Raw genomic sequence first — 20,027 nt, 5'->3', positions numbered from 1 at the left:
GGAGACAGGACAAGAAAAACCAGGGAATTATGTCTGGGATACTGTAAGCTTAACTTCTGTCCCTGAAAGAATTCTGTGGTGAATAAACAAACAAAAATTTTGTAAGCAGTTGGACGACAACAAGGAAGTGAGTAGGAGCTAATATGGATTTCTAAAGGATAAATCTTGTCAAACAAATATAATTGCCTATGGCAGTATAACAGCTATGTGTATTGGAGAGAAGTGGATGTCATATTTCTTCAGTTTAGAAAGGCTTTGTAGCAGTCTCACAGGACATTTTTGTAAGAAACATGGTTAAGGTGAAAATAATCATAAAATAGGTCCAAAACTGCTTAAAAAAAACATGCTCAGTGAGATGCTACTCATGTCAGAACAGAAAGAACAGGGATCCACATAAGTCTGCCATGTGCTTTTTGGAGTTTCATTAATATCCTGCATGGTGGCACATAGAAAACACTTGCTGCATTGACAACGATGTGAGGTTGGGAAGGACTGTACATGTTTTGGAAGGCAAGATTAAAATGAAAATGGTCTTGAAAAATTGAAGATATGATCTGAAAAGCTGGATGAAAGGCAGCAGGAACAATATATATAGCAGGAAAAAACAGCTGTGCAAATACAGCATAGTGAGTGACGTGCAAAAGGTAGTTCCTCATAAAGTGATTTAGAAGCATAATGGAGGAACAGAGATCAACAATACTCTTCTCTTGTAAAAATGTAAAATTTAGTATCTTACAACATATACGCATTGTCTGGAGAGAGTCTGAAGGAGACAAATATATATAGAAATAAAGCAGAGCTGATAAAGAATGTTGAGCAGTTTTTTAACTTAAAAAAGTAGTGGATATATCACAGATTTTGCATGGATAAGCACTTTTGCACAGAGTAAAGGAATCTGGTCTCTCTGTAATACACTAGAATAAGAATAACATGTATGAAATTTTGGGATGAAAATTTCATGTTAGATAGGATATTAGGAAAAAAGTTTGCAGCAGTAGGGATAAGGTTGCTCCTGTCTATTTCTTAGAGAGGCTCCCAGTTTCACTCCTGAGCATCTTTAATACAGGCTGTGGGAACTTCTCTTGGGAAAAGTAGAAATAGACTGGGGCAGAGAACTGTATTTAATGTCCTGCTGAGTGTTCATATCCAGCCTTATTTTCCTGTGATTTTATGTGGTCCTTCTTGACATAACAAAAGGTCGAGTATTGTTATTCTGAGTATCTGAAGAGCTAGTTGCCTTTGCTACTTCTCTTTTAAAGGGAGATACATTGGAAGTGAGGAGGATTGGATGCAGAGCTATTGTACATTAGGACAGAAGTGAGAGAGTGGCTTCCTGTACTTTTTATTGTTTTCTCTCCCTTTGTGTACCAGTTTAGGTGAAAACCTATTCATGAATGTTCCAACTTCATTTTTCATCCTACCCCACACTGAATGTCTAAACTTCCCACCAAAACATTCTTTTTACTATGGAGGTGCTATTATTAATTTTGGTGTTCCAGTTAAGTAAAATTTGTTTCTACTCAATCTTTACATACGTCTCCTGTCCCTATTACTGCTTTTTCAGCTGCTTGTGTAGTTGGTCCCTCACTCCCCTGCTCTCTTTCTCTCATGTAAGATAGAACAGTTTTTAATAAATTTCAAGAAAAGCCCCCAAATCCAAAATCACTCATTAGTGTAGAAGACCTGCCTTTATACTCAGTGAGCTACACTGTTTGTACTTGACACAAATGTGTACCACATTTGCTCTTTTCCAGTGCGTAAAATACTTGCCAACCTTTTGTCCCTGTTATAGCAGGCTGTGCTGGGTTCACTGATGTGTGATTTGACCAGTTTTCTTCACAAATTCATATATCACTGCCACCTTCTTCCTTTCAGCTCCTTGTCTTCCTCTCCAGTTTGCCTCAAATAAAGGCTCAGCATCCTCATGCCTTCTCCTTAATAGGGGCACCTGCCAAGGCTTCAGGAATGAGAGTCATTACCTCTTACAGTTCAGCCTTTTGTGCTGTCTGCCTCTTTTCTTGATTGTCATGCCCAGTATTAAAAAAGTATTTTAACAGTACTGCCCAACAGCAGTATTAAAACTGCAAACCAGACCAACTTATTGTACACCTACCTGGCAGGTTAATGAGAGGGGCCTTTCAGCTGCTATTTGAGGCCAAAGATTTGGTTACAGACTGTCAATGCCTCATTTAATTTTTCTTTAGAGCAGGAGGTAGGTTTAGACTTGAAGGCTAGACCAGTCTGGGATTTTACATTTGGGTCTCATGGAAACCTAGCAATATTTTAGATCCCTGAAAAAGTTATTTGACCTTACCATAGGTCTGCAGCTGCGTATTTTAGTGATACTTCTGTCCGTAATGCCCTGAACAGAGAAGCCCTTTCACCAGATAAAACAGTAAACCAGTTTTGGCAGTAAGTCTTCCTGCCTACTTTGAGTACCAGTCAGTCATGCTATCAAATGGATGTATCAAGCTGCTTTCTCCCAGGCAAAGTGAGAGGTTTGGCAGATGGGCCCTGTCAGATGGCCAGTCAGCAAATGCTAAATAGTTTCCTTTTCAAGCTAACTGGATGATGCTGAAAATTTTTTCTTAGGTGCTCAGTAGTAGCAGCCCTTTCTGCTGGGCTAAGTCACATCATCTGCCACTTCAGATGTTTGTGACTGGTGTGTGTAAATGCATTTGATGAAGGCATCCTGTGTATGGTCTTGACGCTTTGCAACACAACCCTTAGGAAGGAATTGGTTTTGCATGTAGCTTAGATTTGGATTCAGGGCAGTATCTTTTATCATGCTGAAGATTACCCTGTCTAGTGCCTAAGGAAAAGGTCTGATGAGATAAAAGTGCATGGTGCAGTGGTCCAAAGAAAGAGTCAAGAAAATCTTCCCCACTCACTGGTTGTAGCTAACTCTGCTTTGTGGGTGAGGCGTCCAAAAATGCTTGTAGCTTTGGTGGAAGTAATTCCCAGATGAACTTCAATCTTCAAATTTTCAAATCCTACAGTGCAGATTATTGGCTCTGTGTTTTCCCTGTAGTGGTTAGACAGCACCTTAGATGATATTTTTCTGTATTTCATCCAGAGAAAATCTGATACATAACATTAGGGTTTTTTGAAGTGGTCCTGAACATGCTTGAAAAACAACTTGGATACAGACTTCAGCTTAGGTTGTTTCATGCATTTCAGTTTTTGACTTCCAATTTAAACAAGAAGATAAGTGTTTTTTGCTCTTTCTTTTAAATTCTCTAAATAAATAGTGTATTGGATCACTTTGACTTGCAAATAAGTCTAATTTAATATACCTCAGTGACATTCAGATTCATGCAAGCTAGCTGGATTTGATTTTAATTCTTCCTGTTTATTTCTTGTATGTTAAGGACTTAGAGTGACAGCCTCCTTCATTGTGTAAATGCCATTAATTCATTTTGTTTTGATTCCTCTGAAACAAGTTTTGCATTTGCATACATATCATGATATTTCCATTTGAATTCAGCTCCATTGTGAATTGTTGCAGTCACAAAAATGGGGTGTCAAAGAGTTGTTATACTATGTGGAATTTGATGAATGCTAAAAATAGTACTGTTTGTGCATGCTACTTAATAAACAAATGCATACTGGAACTTCTGAAATTTTCTTTTTTGAGCTTTTCTTTCTGCTGTCTGCATGTACATTTCAGCACTGTCCATAGGAAATATTTCTTCTTTTACTCATCTTTCTGTGGTGAACTTCAGTGACTTTGTGACTTTGAAGGGTAGTGGCTGAGTAAGTTGAATTTAATTTCCTCTATTGCCAGTTAACAAGTGATCAAACCAATGGCTTGTCAAATTTGTTGAGTAGCTGCAACCATCCTGTTTTCATCTGGGCAATGACACTATTGGCTTTGTGTAACATAAGTGATCTGCCATGAGGACAGAATCATCTGACTTTGATGTTAACACCTGTGCTGGGAACCTAAATGCCTCTGGCTGTGAAAGAGAGAAAGTTGCCTCAGGAGTGTGGATGAACCCACTGACCTTGAACCTCTGGAGATGTATTTCTCTCTGTCTTCATTGTCTGAAATGAGGTAGGGGAAGTCAGGACATCAGAGCTGCAGTCTTTACTTGTGCAGCTCCTTCCAGGGGTTCAGCAAAGAGGTGTTGCACCCTAAAGTGTGAGATAAGGTTGGTGATTTAATCTGTTCAAAATTCCTGTGCAATGAGTAACAATAGAAGGAAGATCAAAGGTATATTTTTAGATCCTAACTTAGGTCACATGTGAAATGAAAAAAATACTACAATAAAAATCAAACTCAGCTTTACTCAGTATTGCCTCATGTACTAGACCTCCGATGTAATGATACCTTATTACTGAATATGGGCAGGAGAAGAAAGTGCGTAAGGCCATTACTTTTCTGAATTCTTTGAATAAACATGTAAGTAATTTTCCTCTTCTAAAATTGGCAAAACAAAGTAAGAATATCCAAGTTCCATCCGCAGACTTCAATTTAGGCACTACAGCATTGTGAAAACTGGCAAAAAAAAGCCTCAAGCCTGAAAGTGAACAGATAAAAGATCTAAACTGAATTGCAAGATATTAAAAAAGTAATTTACCTTGGGAAAAATTACTGGAAGAAAATATATTAGCAGTAGTAAAATATTACAGTATCTGTATATTGAATTTAAAATTGAAAGTAACTATTGGATCATCTTGTCTTCAATTTGTTTCCTTTCTACAACACCTTATAGCTTGTATCTGACTCCAGTGCATCTCCTAGGTATGTATCTATTATTGACTGGTTTGCAAAAGAACAGTCATAAGCAAGGGAACTTTTTGTTTCTTACAAAAAACATTTCACTGTTAAAAATTGTTCCTAATTCATCATTTTAATTTGTCTGGCTTCAACTGCTAGCTTTCTATTCTTATTATACTTTTTTATGCCAGATTACACAGAGCCTTAATTCCTAGTATTTTCTCTGTGTGAATCCACTTACAACAATTGAAGCACCTTTCAATATGCTTTTTAATAAACTAACATTATTTAGCTCTTTAGGTCCTTTACTGCAAACCATCTTCTTCAGTGTTGTCATATTAATTTTTTTCTATGAGTTCCTCATTTTTTAAAATATTAAACTTGTGATCAAAATATGTATGTAATATTGATAATTTTGTATTAATTTCATACAGAGAGAAACATTAATTCATTGTTGCTTTTGTGTGTACAGTCTGGGGAAGCCATTTTTTCCTTGCCATGATGTTATTGGGACCAATATGAGAGGATGCCTTGTTATATCTCCTCATCTCAAAATTTTGTGTGGCACCTTCTGTAACACAGTATTTCCATCCTCTTATCGCTTTTAATCCACAGGCTGTAGGCCATAAGATTTGCTTTCGGTGATCCTGCCATTATAACTTTGCATCTGTCTATATTAAAGCATATTTTAGATTGTTTGATCAAGCAAACCAAGTAATTCTGATAACTTGTCATAATGCCTTGTTCTTATTGTTATTTATATTTCTATTATTATTCTTAATTTTATATTTTCCATCATTGATTTTGGTAGATCATGGTGATCATTTCACTGGCAAGTATTTTTTTGACATGTCAGTTAATCACTTTTTAGCCCATTAGCTGGTGCTTTATTGATATTGTATAGTGCCAACTTTTTAATCAGTCATGTGTTAATGAATTGCTTTACAAAGTCCAAGCTAGGCAATTTTATTTGACAAATCTCTAATCTTACAAAAATCAGGTTACTATAATGAGAATTATTTTCTCTAAATCCATTCTGGCTACCATTTATTGCATTAATGTTCTTTACTCTTTTCCAATTAGGCTTTTTATCAGCTTGCTCTTTCTTTTGTCTTGCTTGATGTCAGCCTAAGCAGTAGGGCTGCTTGTTCTTTAAAAATTAATGGCACATTAGCATTCTTCCGGAATTTCCCTGCTATTTCAGGATTTATTAAAAATTAATGGAAGAGATGCCCTCAGTTATTTGGGCTTGTTGATTTGAATATAATTATCCCTAGCAGATGCTGTCTGATATTCTCTTCAGTTACTAATTCTTGATTAGTAGAATCTGTGTTTGCCAAGCTAAAATGTGAAATATGGAAAGTTGCCAAAGCTTAAGCTTTGTGTTTATCTTGTTTATAAAGCCATGAGTCCTTAAGCATGCCCTATCTTATCTTTTAATGTGCTAAAAGTAATGAATAGATATGAGACAATCTTTTACCAAAAAGAATTGAAAGCTTTATAGTTATAATTACAGATATAATTATGAGGAATATTAAATATGGATGAAGTTTTCACACTTACAGTTTAAAAGATAACACAGATTTTTTTTTTTTTTTTGTTGGATTAAAACAGGAAACTGGCTCTGAAAGTAGGTACATGAGACTTTAGATTTAAATTTGACCAAAAGTAAAACCTAACATCTCAAAAATGAACCTCGGGAATGCTAAGATTATAAAATATCAGAGGAAGAATTATGCCTAAACAAATTTGTAGTCCTTAAATCAGAGAAGTACTCTCTGAAATCTCTTTCACTTTCACCTGTGATTTTGGATGACAGTTACTGGATTCTCTAGAACCTGTAATAACTGCAGCAGCAGCATGGTTCTAAGTTGCCATCTTTCTGCACAAATTAGAAGATGTATCAGTAGAACTCAATTGCAGTATGGTGCCATTTCACTGAAGTTAACAATTATATATGTGTCTGACTACAGTGACACGAAAGCTCACTTACTCTGAGTGCACACTGAAAAAATTATGCCCAATCATAATGATAAACAACTACTGCAAATTTTAGAAATATCAATATCAGTGATTTATTTAAGATTGTCCTTATTAAGCTGAGGTCATAATGGGGTAATAATTATGAAAATGGTAAACATAAACTTTCATGATAGAAATAAAGCTGTTACAATTATTATAGCACAATATTGTTATTATTCGAACAACCGTGCAGGAGCAGCTGTTACTGTTGTTAGGCCTGTAAGGTCACTAGTGTAAGGAATTAGTCTAGGAGCCATCTCTTAATAGCAGTTGTATGTTCAGAGTTTCCCATTTAGGGAAGGAAAAGGAGGAGAGAAGGACTTGATTGGATGAGCACATTAAGAATTAAGGTATGGCTTTGGGAATAAGAGACACATATAAAAGGAAAAAGCAAAGGAAATTTGCCTAGGTGCTTAGATTGTTTTCATGTTACTATGCAACAAATAAACTTTAACCTTTCACCATTTTACTTGTTGCAAGGATCAGGTAAAAATTGAGCAATTTTCCCTCTAGGCTTCCTATCTTTCAAGTTCCCAGAGCTGCTGAAAACAAATGTCACTTGGAATACTAAATAAAGATTCTAATATATTTTACTACCTAATGGTATCATCAGGTGTATAGTAATTGTCATGAACTATCTGAGTTTTTAAGAGGATAAGTTATTAGAAAAGAAATTTAAAACTTCCCTTCTGCACAATGTTTCTGTATAATATTGTCATAAGAATCTTAATCTCAGATTTTCTCATTTTTATTGGTATAAAATTACAGCCATTAATTATAGTTATGCCATGAGTATTTTTTATCTCTGTAAATTCTCTTTCTTAAGGAAAGTCGTTTGGTTGGAGAACAAGGTTATATGCTTTATAACTGGCTGGACATTCAGGGGGAAAACAAAGACTGATGACTTGGCTGATCATAGGAAGTGTCTTTTTTTTTTTAACTTGATGGGTTTTTAACTTGATGCACTTAGCCATGGGTAGGCATTTATTGTTACTGATGTATTCAAGATGCTGAAGTAGGACACAGGGCTCTCAGAGACCTACAGCCTCCAAGATCAGCATCTAAATGTTGAGGGCTACCATGAAGCATCCCCAAGGCACCAGTAATCAGTGTGAGGAAAATAAAATTGAGTTACAAGTTTTGGCTATTTGTATGGACTCAGTTGTGGGAGGGAGCTTTAAATCTAGAATGTGAAGTATTGGTGACTAAACAGCTTATTCTGCATTTGGTGTGGAAATATGTTCTTTTGTATGATTCAGCGAATTAGAAATATATTTGTAAAAAGTAATTTTTTACTTGCTACCCTGGCAATTAAAATTTGCTATATCAGATTTCTGACCTTAGAGGTTCCACTACCATTAATATACATCCATACATATTTTGCTTTTATATTTTGTTGTTTCAAAAAGGTCTCCAAAACATTGTTAAAAACAGAATGCATATGACATCTGACCTTACTTTCCCCATTATGAAGTCAGCTTGTAAATTACATCTCATTTCATAAAATACTGATAGAAGATAAAATTTAAAGCTTTAAAAAGTAGGTTCATGGACTATAATAATTGTGTTGAATGGTGCAGAGAAGTTGTTTCATGCTAGTAGATCACACTGATTTTCAGAATAAAGACAAATTAATTAGATGTCATTGACCTATATATGTAAGAGTGCAGTGTATTAATATTTATCAGATAACTTATCTAAAGCCAATGTAGAAACGCAGTATTAATTCATCAGAAAGCATTTATTGAGAGATCCTAGCCCAGCATCCATTTAATTTGAGCTTCAGCAACAACTTCTGTGTACCATGGAGTTCTCTGGATTTATTTAAAGTTTATTGCTTGAATCTCACTAGCTTGGTGCTTTTCCCTTTTGTTCTGGCAATATGGCAAAACAGAAGCATCTCTTCTGAAACATATAGGAATGGATTTTTTTTCAAAATTGCCTCTTCAGAGTTAGACATCTAGCAGAAGAAAAAATTATAATTCTTCATATCTGAAAGAAAAATCTTTATTGTTTCTATACAACAGTGTCCATTTTGTGTTTAGGTTCCATCACTTTCTGAATTCATTGCTTGACATTAAATCACAGTTATTGAGAGTAACCTTTAAAGTCTTCAGAACTGCATAATCTTTCTCTGTTGTCAAAGGTTTTTGTTATCCTTCATCATATGCTTGGTGTGATTTTGATGAAGCTGGGTTCATGGTGTCCACCAGGTCTCTAATGAAAATTGATAGCACAGAACACAGTGCCAATTCCTCTGAGCCCCAGTTAATGTATTGCTTCCTCTTTGAAAGCTGCACAGTTGCTACTTATTTTCTTCATGATCTACTAGCCATTTCTTATGTCTGCTGTGATATTTTTAACATGCAGTAGTTTTCCAGTAAGCAGCTGGGCAGTGCCTGGCTCTTTACAGGGACAGACATAGGGTTCCTTTTAATGAAGACAGAAAATCCTTCATCTACAGTTAAGTAATTTTTACTGATTAACTGCTTTACCTAATCAACCATTTTTATTTTTTTATCAATAAGTATACTACTTTGGTTTTGTTTTGGTCTTTTTTTGGATTTTCTGAATCTGGAAATTACACAAGAAGTTTTCTAATTTTGGATGGCTTCTCGTCATATCTTAGAAAATGAATAGAATACCAGAATTTTAAAAATCACCTTTTTTCCCCCATCTCTATTTTCAGCAGAGAGTCAGGCTAGCAGAAAACAGGAAACTAGAAGCTACCACAGTAATTTGTCTCTTAAGGTGTGAAAACCCCTCTTTGAAGACCTGCCCTAATAAGAAGGTGCTAAAAAAGGGACTGTTCTGACATGAGCACATGGTGGTTGAAAGACCAGTTTTATAACAGATGCCATGAAAAACAGGCACTGTGCTCACAAGAGACATCATTTCAGGTCCTTCCTGTGGTGTACATATGTATGTAATCATAACATTCTTCAGGCACTCAAAAACACGTCCGAGTAACAGTCCTACGTCTTTTGCAACAATCTTGTTATTGAAGGATGCCTATCAAGTGAAGTGGAGTCAATTATCTGCTTCTGCATCCTTGGCATTCCTGTGGAGAACTAATTTCTCAGCTCCCCTGTTGGGTTGATGCTGCACTCCATAGACATTGAATACTCTGCACAGAAATATTGTTGGTCTGTCGGGATGAATTATTTCTTGTTCATAAATTTATTCATGCACTCTGTTCAGCAAGGCATTTAAGCACATTGCCTAACTGAACTTTTGAGATGCTTAAAACTAGTTATGTGCTGAATCAGTATCTCACTACTTAATTGATATTGAGTATGGCCTATGAAGGAATAAAATTTAAATCATCTTATATTGAAAACGTCGGGTGATATTCTAGCTACTTCTAGATATCTGATATTTTCTAGTCCATGTGTACTAGTCTATGCTTATTTACTGTCTTGAGGCAGAACACAACTTCCCAAGTGACAGCGGTCCAGAAAGGCCTGTATCTGTACAGGTACTATGAGCAGAGACTTCATTTTTAACCTAAATAATACTCAGTGCATGGAGACGTCTTTCTTTTGTTCCTTCAAAAGGAGCTTAAATAAAAAAAATTATCTAAGTTAAATGAAGCACTTAAATGAAGGCTTTTCATTGCAGTGATTGAGAGCCAGCAATGCTTTTAATAATATGCCCTCACGCTGCTGGCCTCTTGGGATTTGAGGGATTTTCTAATGCAAGCCATAATGTGTAATTCATTAGCTACCAGTAGCTGGGGGTCTGAATCTGCCTGACCCAATGAATTAATTTTAATTTCTAAAAATATATGTAAAATATTGCTTTACATTAATCCTGTATATGATAATGGCTTTTGGATGGCAGTGTCATAAATCTAACATAAAGCATGCAACTGGGTATGAATTAACATCTAGTTTAAAGGCATTAGGGTGAACAGATTAATTTTTAAATACTTGAATGACATGTGCTGAGCATGTTTACAAACGTGGAACAAATACACATATGCTTGTGTATCTGTCTGTCTTTTTAGTTATCCACATTGCTGAATTTCAGGGTGTTCTTTAAAACTCCATCTGGAACTGTACATGTCTGCATGTGCATCCATGCAGATATATATGTCTCTCTGGTACCATAAGGAAATTTCTACGCAATAGATGCCACAATTGTTATTTATCTGCATTTATAATTGCCTAGAAAAAATTTTGTAGGATGCTTTGGTTTCACACTGTAATGCTATTCCATGCAGTGCATAAAAGCAATAAAAATAAAGTAATTAAGGCTTCTATTCACGCAGTTTAGTTGTCAAAAATACATCATTGACTTAGATTAAAGGAAAAGGACTTTCACAAGAACAGTAAGATACTAATTATATTAAAGGGCAGGCTGAAAAGTCTCACTTTTTCTGTGGACAAGCAAGATAATTTAAAATTATGTATTTTAAGACACTGACTGATGCCTCAGGATAACAGAGTGAATACTACAACATTTTTTTGTAACTTTCAGCAATTCATTTTGGATGTTTTTATATCAAAATCTGTGCCGTAACGAGGAAGTCAAAATCAACCTAAACATGAATGGAAAATTCCATTGACTGGTTTTTTTCTCAGACCAGAACTGACTGAGATTAGCTTTTCATGTCTGATTTGAATTTGCCCTAGGACTGAACCAAAAACCAGGATTTTCATATGCTGGATGAGCGAATACAAGCTGGGAGAAAAACAGTTGTTGCTTAGCTGTGTGCTAAGCAGAGTTGGAGCCTTATTTGGACCTTTCCTCTCATTGGTTTGCCCAGCAGCCCCATAGCACAAGCAATGTGAATCCCCACTTCTGCACTGTGTTGCTTTGCAGACCCTGGCAGGGACTTGCTCAGGGTGGCTTGCTAGGGTTACCTCTTAACCGAACAACTGGGAAAATGGGCTGGTCAGTCTGTGACAAAGGATTGTGTATTGTGATTATTAACTTGGCACTGTAAGTGATTAGATGGAATCAACTGCCTCAGCTTCTCCTTCCCAAAGTTTGGGAGTACTTAAATAACCCATATTTATGTGTCCATGCCACAGGCATATATTTAATAGAACAGAGGGCAACAAACTTGTCCTCCCTCTCCTTTTAGCTTCTATGACCTTCAATGCTGGGCCTACCTAAATTCCCATTGTGGTCCAGTGTGACAGCCTCCAGCAGCTCAAACACAGCTGCCAGAGAAAATGGGAAAACAAGTGATGCTCAGCCTCTGACAAGAGTAAAAGATGGCCAACACTGTGACATTGTGTTGGGGCACTGGCCCTTGTCTCATGATCTTTCTATTCTAAAATGTTACTGTCACTTATAGATATCAGCTGGAACCAATCCAAACCAGTTCAAATTTTTTCACATTTTCTACCAAATCATTACTGGACTGACCTAAAAGTAAGTCAGACCTGTTTCAGTCACAGCAGTGCCTAGATACTAATTGCACTACACAGGTAGTGGTTTGACTTCTTTCCTGTGACCCTTCATATGTGGTGGAAACCTGTCCTGACCAAGTTACAAGAAGCTGAATATGTATTCTGGTGACTGACAAGTTATGGACAAGGATCCTTTTAAGGAGTGTCAAAGCAAGCACAGGTAATGCCTTTGTAAGTCAGAGTTAAAGGACAGACTGCAGTTGAACACACTCTCAGGATCTGCAAAGGAGCCTGAAACATTGACTTTAAATTGAATGAAAAAGCAATTGGAGCAGCTGAATGTTAACTCTTCCATTTCTTGGAGAGTTTCCATTTTTATCGGGTCTCTAGGCATTAGTATGAAATTTCTGCTGGTAGTATTTGTACTGTCATTACATAAGGATGAAGTTCTAGGAGCATGTTAGCTTGCCCTTTACAATAAGTTCTTAATTAATGAAAACAGTGTATACCAAAGAACATCAGATAGTAAAAATAACAGCTGGTGAGCTTTTCACTTTAGTCCTCTCACTTTCAAATATTTAGTTTTGCTATGGACTGAATTTATGTAACAACTTAATTTTGTATTTTTCACAGAAATGTAACCTGGAATAATTTAGCTATCCCAGACACCCACTGTTCCAGAGAGCTAGAAGAAGGTTACCAGTGCCCACCTGGATTTAAATGCATGGACCTTGAAGATCTGGGACTAAGCAGGCAAGAGCTGGGCTACAGTGGCTTTAATGAGATAGGTCTGTTCTACTGGTAAAATCCATTTCAGTATCCATTTAAAAATGTTTTTTAAATGAATGGAACAGGTAGTTCATGTCTGTGCTGAAAAGACATCAAGTGCTTTGCAGTTATGATACATTTTTACATTGCCTGGGATCCCAGGATTTAAATACCTTTAAAACAGTGTCTTTTTAAAGAGTCAACTGTTGATTATCACCAGTATGCAAATGCGATGACTAGTTTCTGGGGTTTTTTTGATTCATTTTAGAGCATAAAATCCCTTCTGTTTGTCTAATTTTAGTAGTAATTCCCATGAAAAAAAAAAATTCATCCAGAATTACATTAATAATCATCTTGTTACTAAGGAGAAGATGGGAAAAAAATGAAATCATGTATTTGTGGCAGTCTTGATCCAAACTGTGTAAGTCAGAATGTAAGCCAGAAAAATGCTTCAGAGTCAGGCAGATTTTGCAATACAGGTGCAATTTGTTCCCTGCAAAACACTGCAGTTACCAGGAGAATATGTTCTCTGACAGCTGCAATGTGTTGTGCCATCCCCATGAGGAATTGAGTGTAGAACACAAAAGCAGGAAAGGTGGCAAGAACATGGGCAGCTGTGGTAAGATCCACATCCAAATGGAAAATATGCAGTTATTTTGTCAGAACCTTGTGTTAATTTCACATTTATTGAGCAGACAAAGGTCCAACAGGAGCCTGCAGCTGCAAATTTTTTTCATGACAGGCAGGAAAGTACCTTCAAATGATAGAGCATGCCCACAGGCTGAATTCTTTCTGATGCATCACTTTGACTCTGATAAGGTTTTTTTATTGGTGGTGGGTTTTTTTGTTTGTTTTTGAGTTTTTTTGGGTTTTTTGGTTTTTTTAAATCATTTTTTGTTGGGGTTTTTTGGTTGTTTTTTTTTTTTTTTTTTTTTCATTTTTCTGGCTTGAGCTCCAGACTGTTATCCTGGTCTCATCTGAATTTGAAGGTAATGAAAAGGTTTAATGACTAATAAAAAAAGGTTTTTTGAGTTTTGAAAGCCTTTGCAGCTGAAATTGCTTCAGTTGGTTTCTGAATATTCAGGTTTCTGGATATACGTAATGAGCAAGAGAATTACAAGAAAGTCTCAGACTCCTGCTACAAGTACTCTATGATACCAAATAATTAATGAACAAAAACTGCCATTTATGTCCTTTCTTTTTTCTTATGAGAAAGGGAGAAAAACCTGATTTCAGCCCAGCACCATTCTGTTCCCTCTGGGAGCTAGAAGCGTACTGTGTGTTCAGTACTGTTAGATGGATAACACCATAAATAGTACCAAATTTTCTATGATTTTTTTTCTTCTGTAGATCTCTAAGGATAATCTTGTTTGGTCTCTCAGTCAGCCTTCAGATTTTCTGTCATGCTTGGATGAACATGGGTGGAGTTCACACTAGAACCTAAAATCATCCACATTCAAGTTCTGTAGTTCCAGGTAGGAGAGAATGAGATTAGGGGTATTTCCAGAATAATTATGCCTCAGATTGAAATCATCCTTATCTTGTTATGAGAAAAAAAATCTGTGGCATTGAAGGGTGTTGTTCTAGCTGCCTACCTGGTCACCAGGCAAAAGTAGTTGCAATGTCTTAAACAAGCTTCAATGGTTAGAAGAGTTGATTGAGACTGAAAAGCTATGTGAAAATTATCATAGGTAAAGGAATCAGTACAAGCTGCTAATAAAAGAATGGAGTGAGAACTTACAAAGAGGTCTATAAGATAAGGAGATAGAATTGTACAGAATTAACAGAGAGGCTTATGTGAAAAAGAGTCAGTGTTGTGTAAGGGAAAGGTCTGTAGAAGAAAATGAATTGAGTTCAGGGTTGTATGAGACTAAGGACTGAAGATGAAAATGTGTAGAGTTAAGACTGGTAAGAAATGTAAGTGAAAGGGCTGATGGTTCTGTCAGCCCTATCTGTCTTGACTTAGCTGTGGCATCAACTGAAGGCTGATTACTAAACTTTAAAATACTGGGTAAGACACAGAAGCTTTCCCAAAAAATGTTAAATAAGCTTCCTCAAATTAGGATTGTCATAAACAAGATTATAGCCAGCAAGTTAATCAATATTTTATAAATATCCATTTTGTGATGCATCTTTGTGTATAGTTAACAGGTAAGTAATAAAATAAATATTTTCTGTGTAATTATACTATTTTTTGTACATTCATTGCTATTTCATTTGCAGATATTATGATACAGCCTGTCTTGTTGGATCCTCAAATCTATCATTACAAAAATCACAAGAGCATAGCAGTTTGGCAGCTACTGTATAATTAATAACTCTTAATTTGTACAACCTATGAACATTTGGATGTGATAATTTCTGTTATTTTTCTTCTCTTGAAAGAAAAAAGGCAAGTTTTATGTAATTTTATTACTGAGTGAAGACCAAGCTGTTCTAATCAGATAAAAGTTAATAGAGTTTTTAATATTGTGAGTTTGCCAATTAAATAGCTTCATTATTTGGAAGACACCTTGATTTTGGCCATGCCCTGGTCCCATTTTTATAAGTGGCTTTGACTTTAAAGGAATTCTGTCTGGCACTACCTCTGAAAAAGTTCTATGCAAAGGTCACAGAGGTCTATCTCATAACTGTTCGTGAAACTGAAGAATTTAATAAAATATGAACCAATTAACTGAGTTCCCAGTACCTCAAATCCTTTTGTTGGTGAAGTTCTGAAATGGGAGGAAGGAATAGTAAGGAAAGAATAAGATAACCCTCTAGGTGAACTGACTTCAGCTGTTTCAGGTTCCACCTGATGGGAGGCTACAGAAAGTTCCCACTTTCCCATAGTCAATTGCTCATGAACTCAGTAGAAACCCAAGTACTCCTTCCAACAGTTAGATACAGAACTTGACTTCTTATGTAGCTGTTGCTCCTGCACAGTGTGATCCTTAGTATAAAATTGAGTCTTTTATTCTTCAGGATGCCTGAAAGAATTTTTGAATGCTACTTATGGGGCTGAGTGGAAGTAAGAGAAAGGATAAGAATGAAGGGCTTGGCTGGCTGTGTGGATGTGGGTGGAAAAATTCCTTACTATTTTCTATACCTGTATGGTACTGTCAAATTCTTCTCTTTCTCAGACTTATCTGGTTTTGATTTGGGCTTCTATAAAAAGGAGCTTCATCTTAGAACACCCTTCAGCCTTATCTCCCACTGAGAGCATCAGGTACATTCACAGCTAGCCTGTTTCTTGTTTCTGATTTTATTCTCTTCTTCTCTGTATTTTTTCTAGCTGTGTTTAATTGCATAGGCTGTAGCTAAGAGCGTGACAGTATTATGAAGTATGTAAAAAAAGTTAAGCTAAATACTGAGAAAAATGACTTTTTTTTGTGAACAGACACTGCTAATTGAAAAAATTATTAGTCATATGATTGTAATTGTTTAAATATTTGCATGCAATATACCTAAAAAGCATGAATATATTTGTTGAATTAAATAAAAGCATACAAGTCTTGGAATTGGAGGGCTATGACAAGTACTTCTACCTTACATCTCACTGTTTATCTGAGTGTGCATCTACCTTTAGTCAATATTTAACATGGTAGTAACTGCTATCAGGGCCACACTGAGGATGATGGCAAAGCTGTCTATGCAGTGCTGTTGAAAAAGGGTGCCTCCTAAATGCAAATGTGCCAGAATACCCCCTGTTGTTGGATCCTGTACAGATTTCCTCCTTACCTGAACTTTCCACTCAGTACAGAGTCTTTTGCATTCAGGTTTTTGTAACATCAGCTAGTAATCATTCCATGTGCCTCATGGGTGTAATCATCTGCAATCATCTACAGATGTAGACTTGCAGCACATCACTGATTTTACTCTTCACATAATTCTGGAGAAGGTTTTTTCATGATTTTCAGTCCTACCTATTGCTTCAAATAGTCTCAAAAGGAAAAGGAAGTCCTGAATAAAGATATCTAAAATATCTAAAATATTTTACAAAGTAAGAAAGAAAAGTTTTAGGCCACGAGAGATCATTCTGAAAGGAGAAGGAGGTCTAATTCTATTCTTTTTATCAACCCATCTGCCAACTGCTAGGGCCAGTACCCTATTAAATGAGACTAATTGCTTCTTGTACCTGCAAAGAGTATTTGACAAAGACTACCATATTAATGGCCATTTTACATATAGGACATGAGCACACATATTTTATCTCAAAGAAAACAAAATTTCAGTGGTAAGGAGTGCTTCAAAGCCCATATACAAAGACTACATCTGTATTAAACCTTTCTTACAGTAGAAGTGAACACTGTTCATTGGCACAGTGAGCCAGCAAAATCATCTGATTTGTGGCCTGTAAAACAGCAACAGAGCTTTGGGTCTCAGCTATTTCCTGTTTTTATTAAAATGGCTTCTTCTCTATGTGGGACCCAGAAATTACATATGAGAGCCTTTTTGAAATTGATAACTATATGAAAAATGTCTGCCATGGCTAGATTAAAAGTGAACCTAATTTAATGTTTGTGAAAGGAAGCTTCACAGTGCAGCCAAATTTCCTCAATTCACTTATAGGTATTATTTTAATAAAATACTCATGGAATGATCAAAATAGCCTCTTTGTTTACGCATAAATTGAAATTTTATCTACCAAACATGGGAATTACTTTGGTCTCTTAGAAGTTCTCTTATGATGGGGAACATACTTGTACATGTGCAGCCCTTTGGAATTGCAAAGGCATTTCTCTTAGACTGGAAGACTGGGTGGCATTAAGTCCGTTGTTCAGAAGAAAGGAATTAAGATTAGGTTAGTATGCTGTGAATCTGGATCTGCCACGATCCATAAAGTACATTTTCCATGAGAGATTTCAATGTTTCCAAGAGATTTGGTACCTATGTCTTGGATTAGAATTCAGAATGGCCACAGAGTTTGTTGAGTGGTGTGATGTCATAAACACAACAAAAATCTGGAGAAGGAGGAAAGATGCTCACACTAGTCTAAAATAAAAGCTGAAAAGTGAGTGTAAATCAGATGCTAAATTAGGTACTCCTAGAAACTGCAAGAATTCAGAGCTACAAGTTCATTTGTTTATGTGGACATCTATATCATTAATTTGATACAAGTACTTAAAGCTAAAGTGGAAATGAACCATGATTTATATAGTAGTGCAGTGACCAAAGCAAGAGACCTCCATTCTGGAAGGATGCCCTACTAACTAACCCCTGTGCATGGGCTGAGCAGATCGTGGTTCCTTCTTTTTCCCTCTGACTCTGCAGCAGCAGGAATTCCTGCTTCAGGCATCTTAGGAAAGCAAGCAACTGGAGACTAGTTCTAAAGGGAGTTCTATAAAGACTTGCTCCTCGTCATTCTTCTGTGAAATTATTTCTATTTTTTCTCCATGAACCACCTCACCCCAAGATGGATAAAACCATCTTTACCATTTAGGAGACTGAATGTTAACAAGACATATTGAGATGACAGAGAATGCTTGAAAATCTGACTTGACATTCCAGCTGCCACTGGATGAGAAAAGTGTCCTTCACTGGTGGCAGAAGCTGACCTTTTAGTTACTTGTCACACCCTCTCACCTGAGCCAGGCAGCCTGGCATTGGTGGCAATATTAGCAGCCACTTGGTCTTTCCAGGTCCCTGGCATAGGCAAGAGGGGCAGGTAGATTATGATTGATTAGTTGTCCCAAGAAACTGACTACTTTACCAGCTCTGAGACTTCAGCACTCATGAAAAGCATTAATTATGGGTTGATGAACAGAATAAAATTTGCACTAGCAGGTTATTTGCTCAGAGTAGGAGATACAGCTGCTAGTGAAAAGGATTGTGAGGTTTTTTATCGGACTCTCAGCATGAGTCCTTCCTCCCTCCACTGCCCTTTCTCACAACCATGTCTCCTGAATGAGGCTGGTGTCACTTTGCACAGACAAGGATGGCCAGAAATGCAGATCAGCATCACCACCACAGCCTGAATCCCTGGGCTCTGGGTATTTGGTATCTGGGATAATAGAAAGCACTGAGGGGATGTAATTGTTTAGTCAGAGCCTCCATTTAATTGTACTCATTAAAGGCTGAAAGGTTGAGCTCTTATGAAATCAGCATTGGTTCAATAATGATTTCATCAAAACTTTCAGCCAGATTCTTTTAATCTATGGATGATATGCATGCTTGATACATGTATTGAGTCTTCATGCTCTGTTTAGCCTAGCAAGTATATCATAGTATTAAATACTTTATAGAAGGGTCTAATTTATTCCAATAATGCAGCTCTTTGATTCAGGTGCTTTCATGCACAGTGTCTAGTTAAAAGCCCTTCATCCATGACTTTGACCTGTGAAGTTATCATGTGGTAACATGACAAGTGATTGTGATGTTAATGTATGAATGTGTCAGAATGTAATTAGGGAAGCCATTCAGACTGTCTAGTAATAAAACACATATTTTCTAAATGTGAGCCAAAATGACTTAAAGCATGCCCCATTAGTCCACTGATTGAGAAACCGCTAGAAATCATTATTTGAAAAATGGTGATAGATTTTTTTTTTTTTCCACTGTAATGCCTTCCTAGGCCTTGCAGACAGAGAGCAATAGAGCCCTGACACCAGCTAAGGCACTGTTGTGGATGAGTCTCCATTCAGGGAATTTCACTTATTTGTTTTACTGTCAATTAACGTAGTATAATCACTCATTCGGGTATTAAGAACTAAGGAAGGCAAATACTTAAGAGACACTTAGGAAAAATGTGTTTCGTCCTTTGCCTGTCTCTCTTCAGTTGTCTCCTCTCAATGTCCTAGCCTCAACTCCTCTGCTCTTGCAGCATCTGAGGTGGGGAGTGATGCAGGAATCAGGAGTAGATCCACAATACTTAAATTTTTTTGCAACCCAGTCTTTCTTTTCAGCTGCTGCTCCTTCCTTATTAAAGATTTCCTCTGGTCCAGAATGCACTTAGGCATGAGCTGCAGTTCCTTAACAGCTGTCCCTGCTCTGAAGTTTCCTCTACTACCAAAGAGTACCACTTATGCCCACTGAAGACACCTAAATAAACTTAGACACAAAAAACACTTTTACATAGGCACTTTCAGAAGGGTATACAGGATTTTGATGAATACAGAGAAGCAAAGAAAACAGTCTATGCCCGTGCAGGAGAGCACTGTTTGCAGACCTCA

General features: G+C 36.6%; 1 protein-coding gene across 1 annotated transcript in view; it reads left to right on the top strand.

Moving 5' to 3' along the window:
- The window catches only part of NALCN (sodium leak channel, non-selective), a 222,972-nt gene that overhangs the window by 38,312 nt on the left and 164,633 nt on the right, over positions 1–20,027 (top strand). The window contains exon 7 of the mRNA XM_056500515.1: positions 12,742–12,896. Within this exon, the coding sequence (XP_056356490.1) occupies positions 12,742–12,896 (155 nt within the window). The remainder of the gene's footprint in view (positions 1–12,741; positions 12,897–20,027) is intronic.

The sequence above is a fragment of the Oenanthe melanoleuca genome, chromosome 1 (assembly GCF_029582105.1).
Source record: "Oenanthe melanoleuca isolate GR-GAL-2019-014 chromosome 1, OMel1.0, whole genome shotgun sequence".
In the NCBI taxonomy this organism is placed as follows: Eukaryota; Metazoa; Chordata; class Aves; order Passeriformes; family Muscicapidae; genus Oenanthe; species Oenanthe melanoleuca.
The sequence above is the reverse complement of the archived record's forward strand: the minus strand, read 5'-3'. Positions and strand labels throughout refer to the sequence as shown.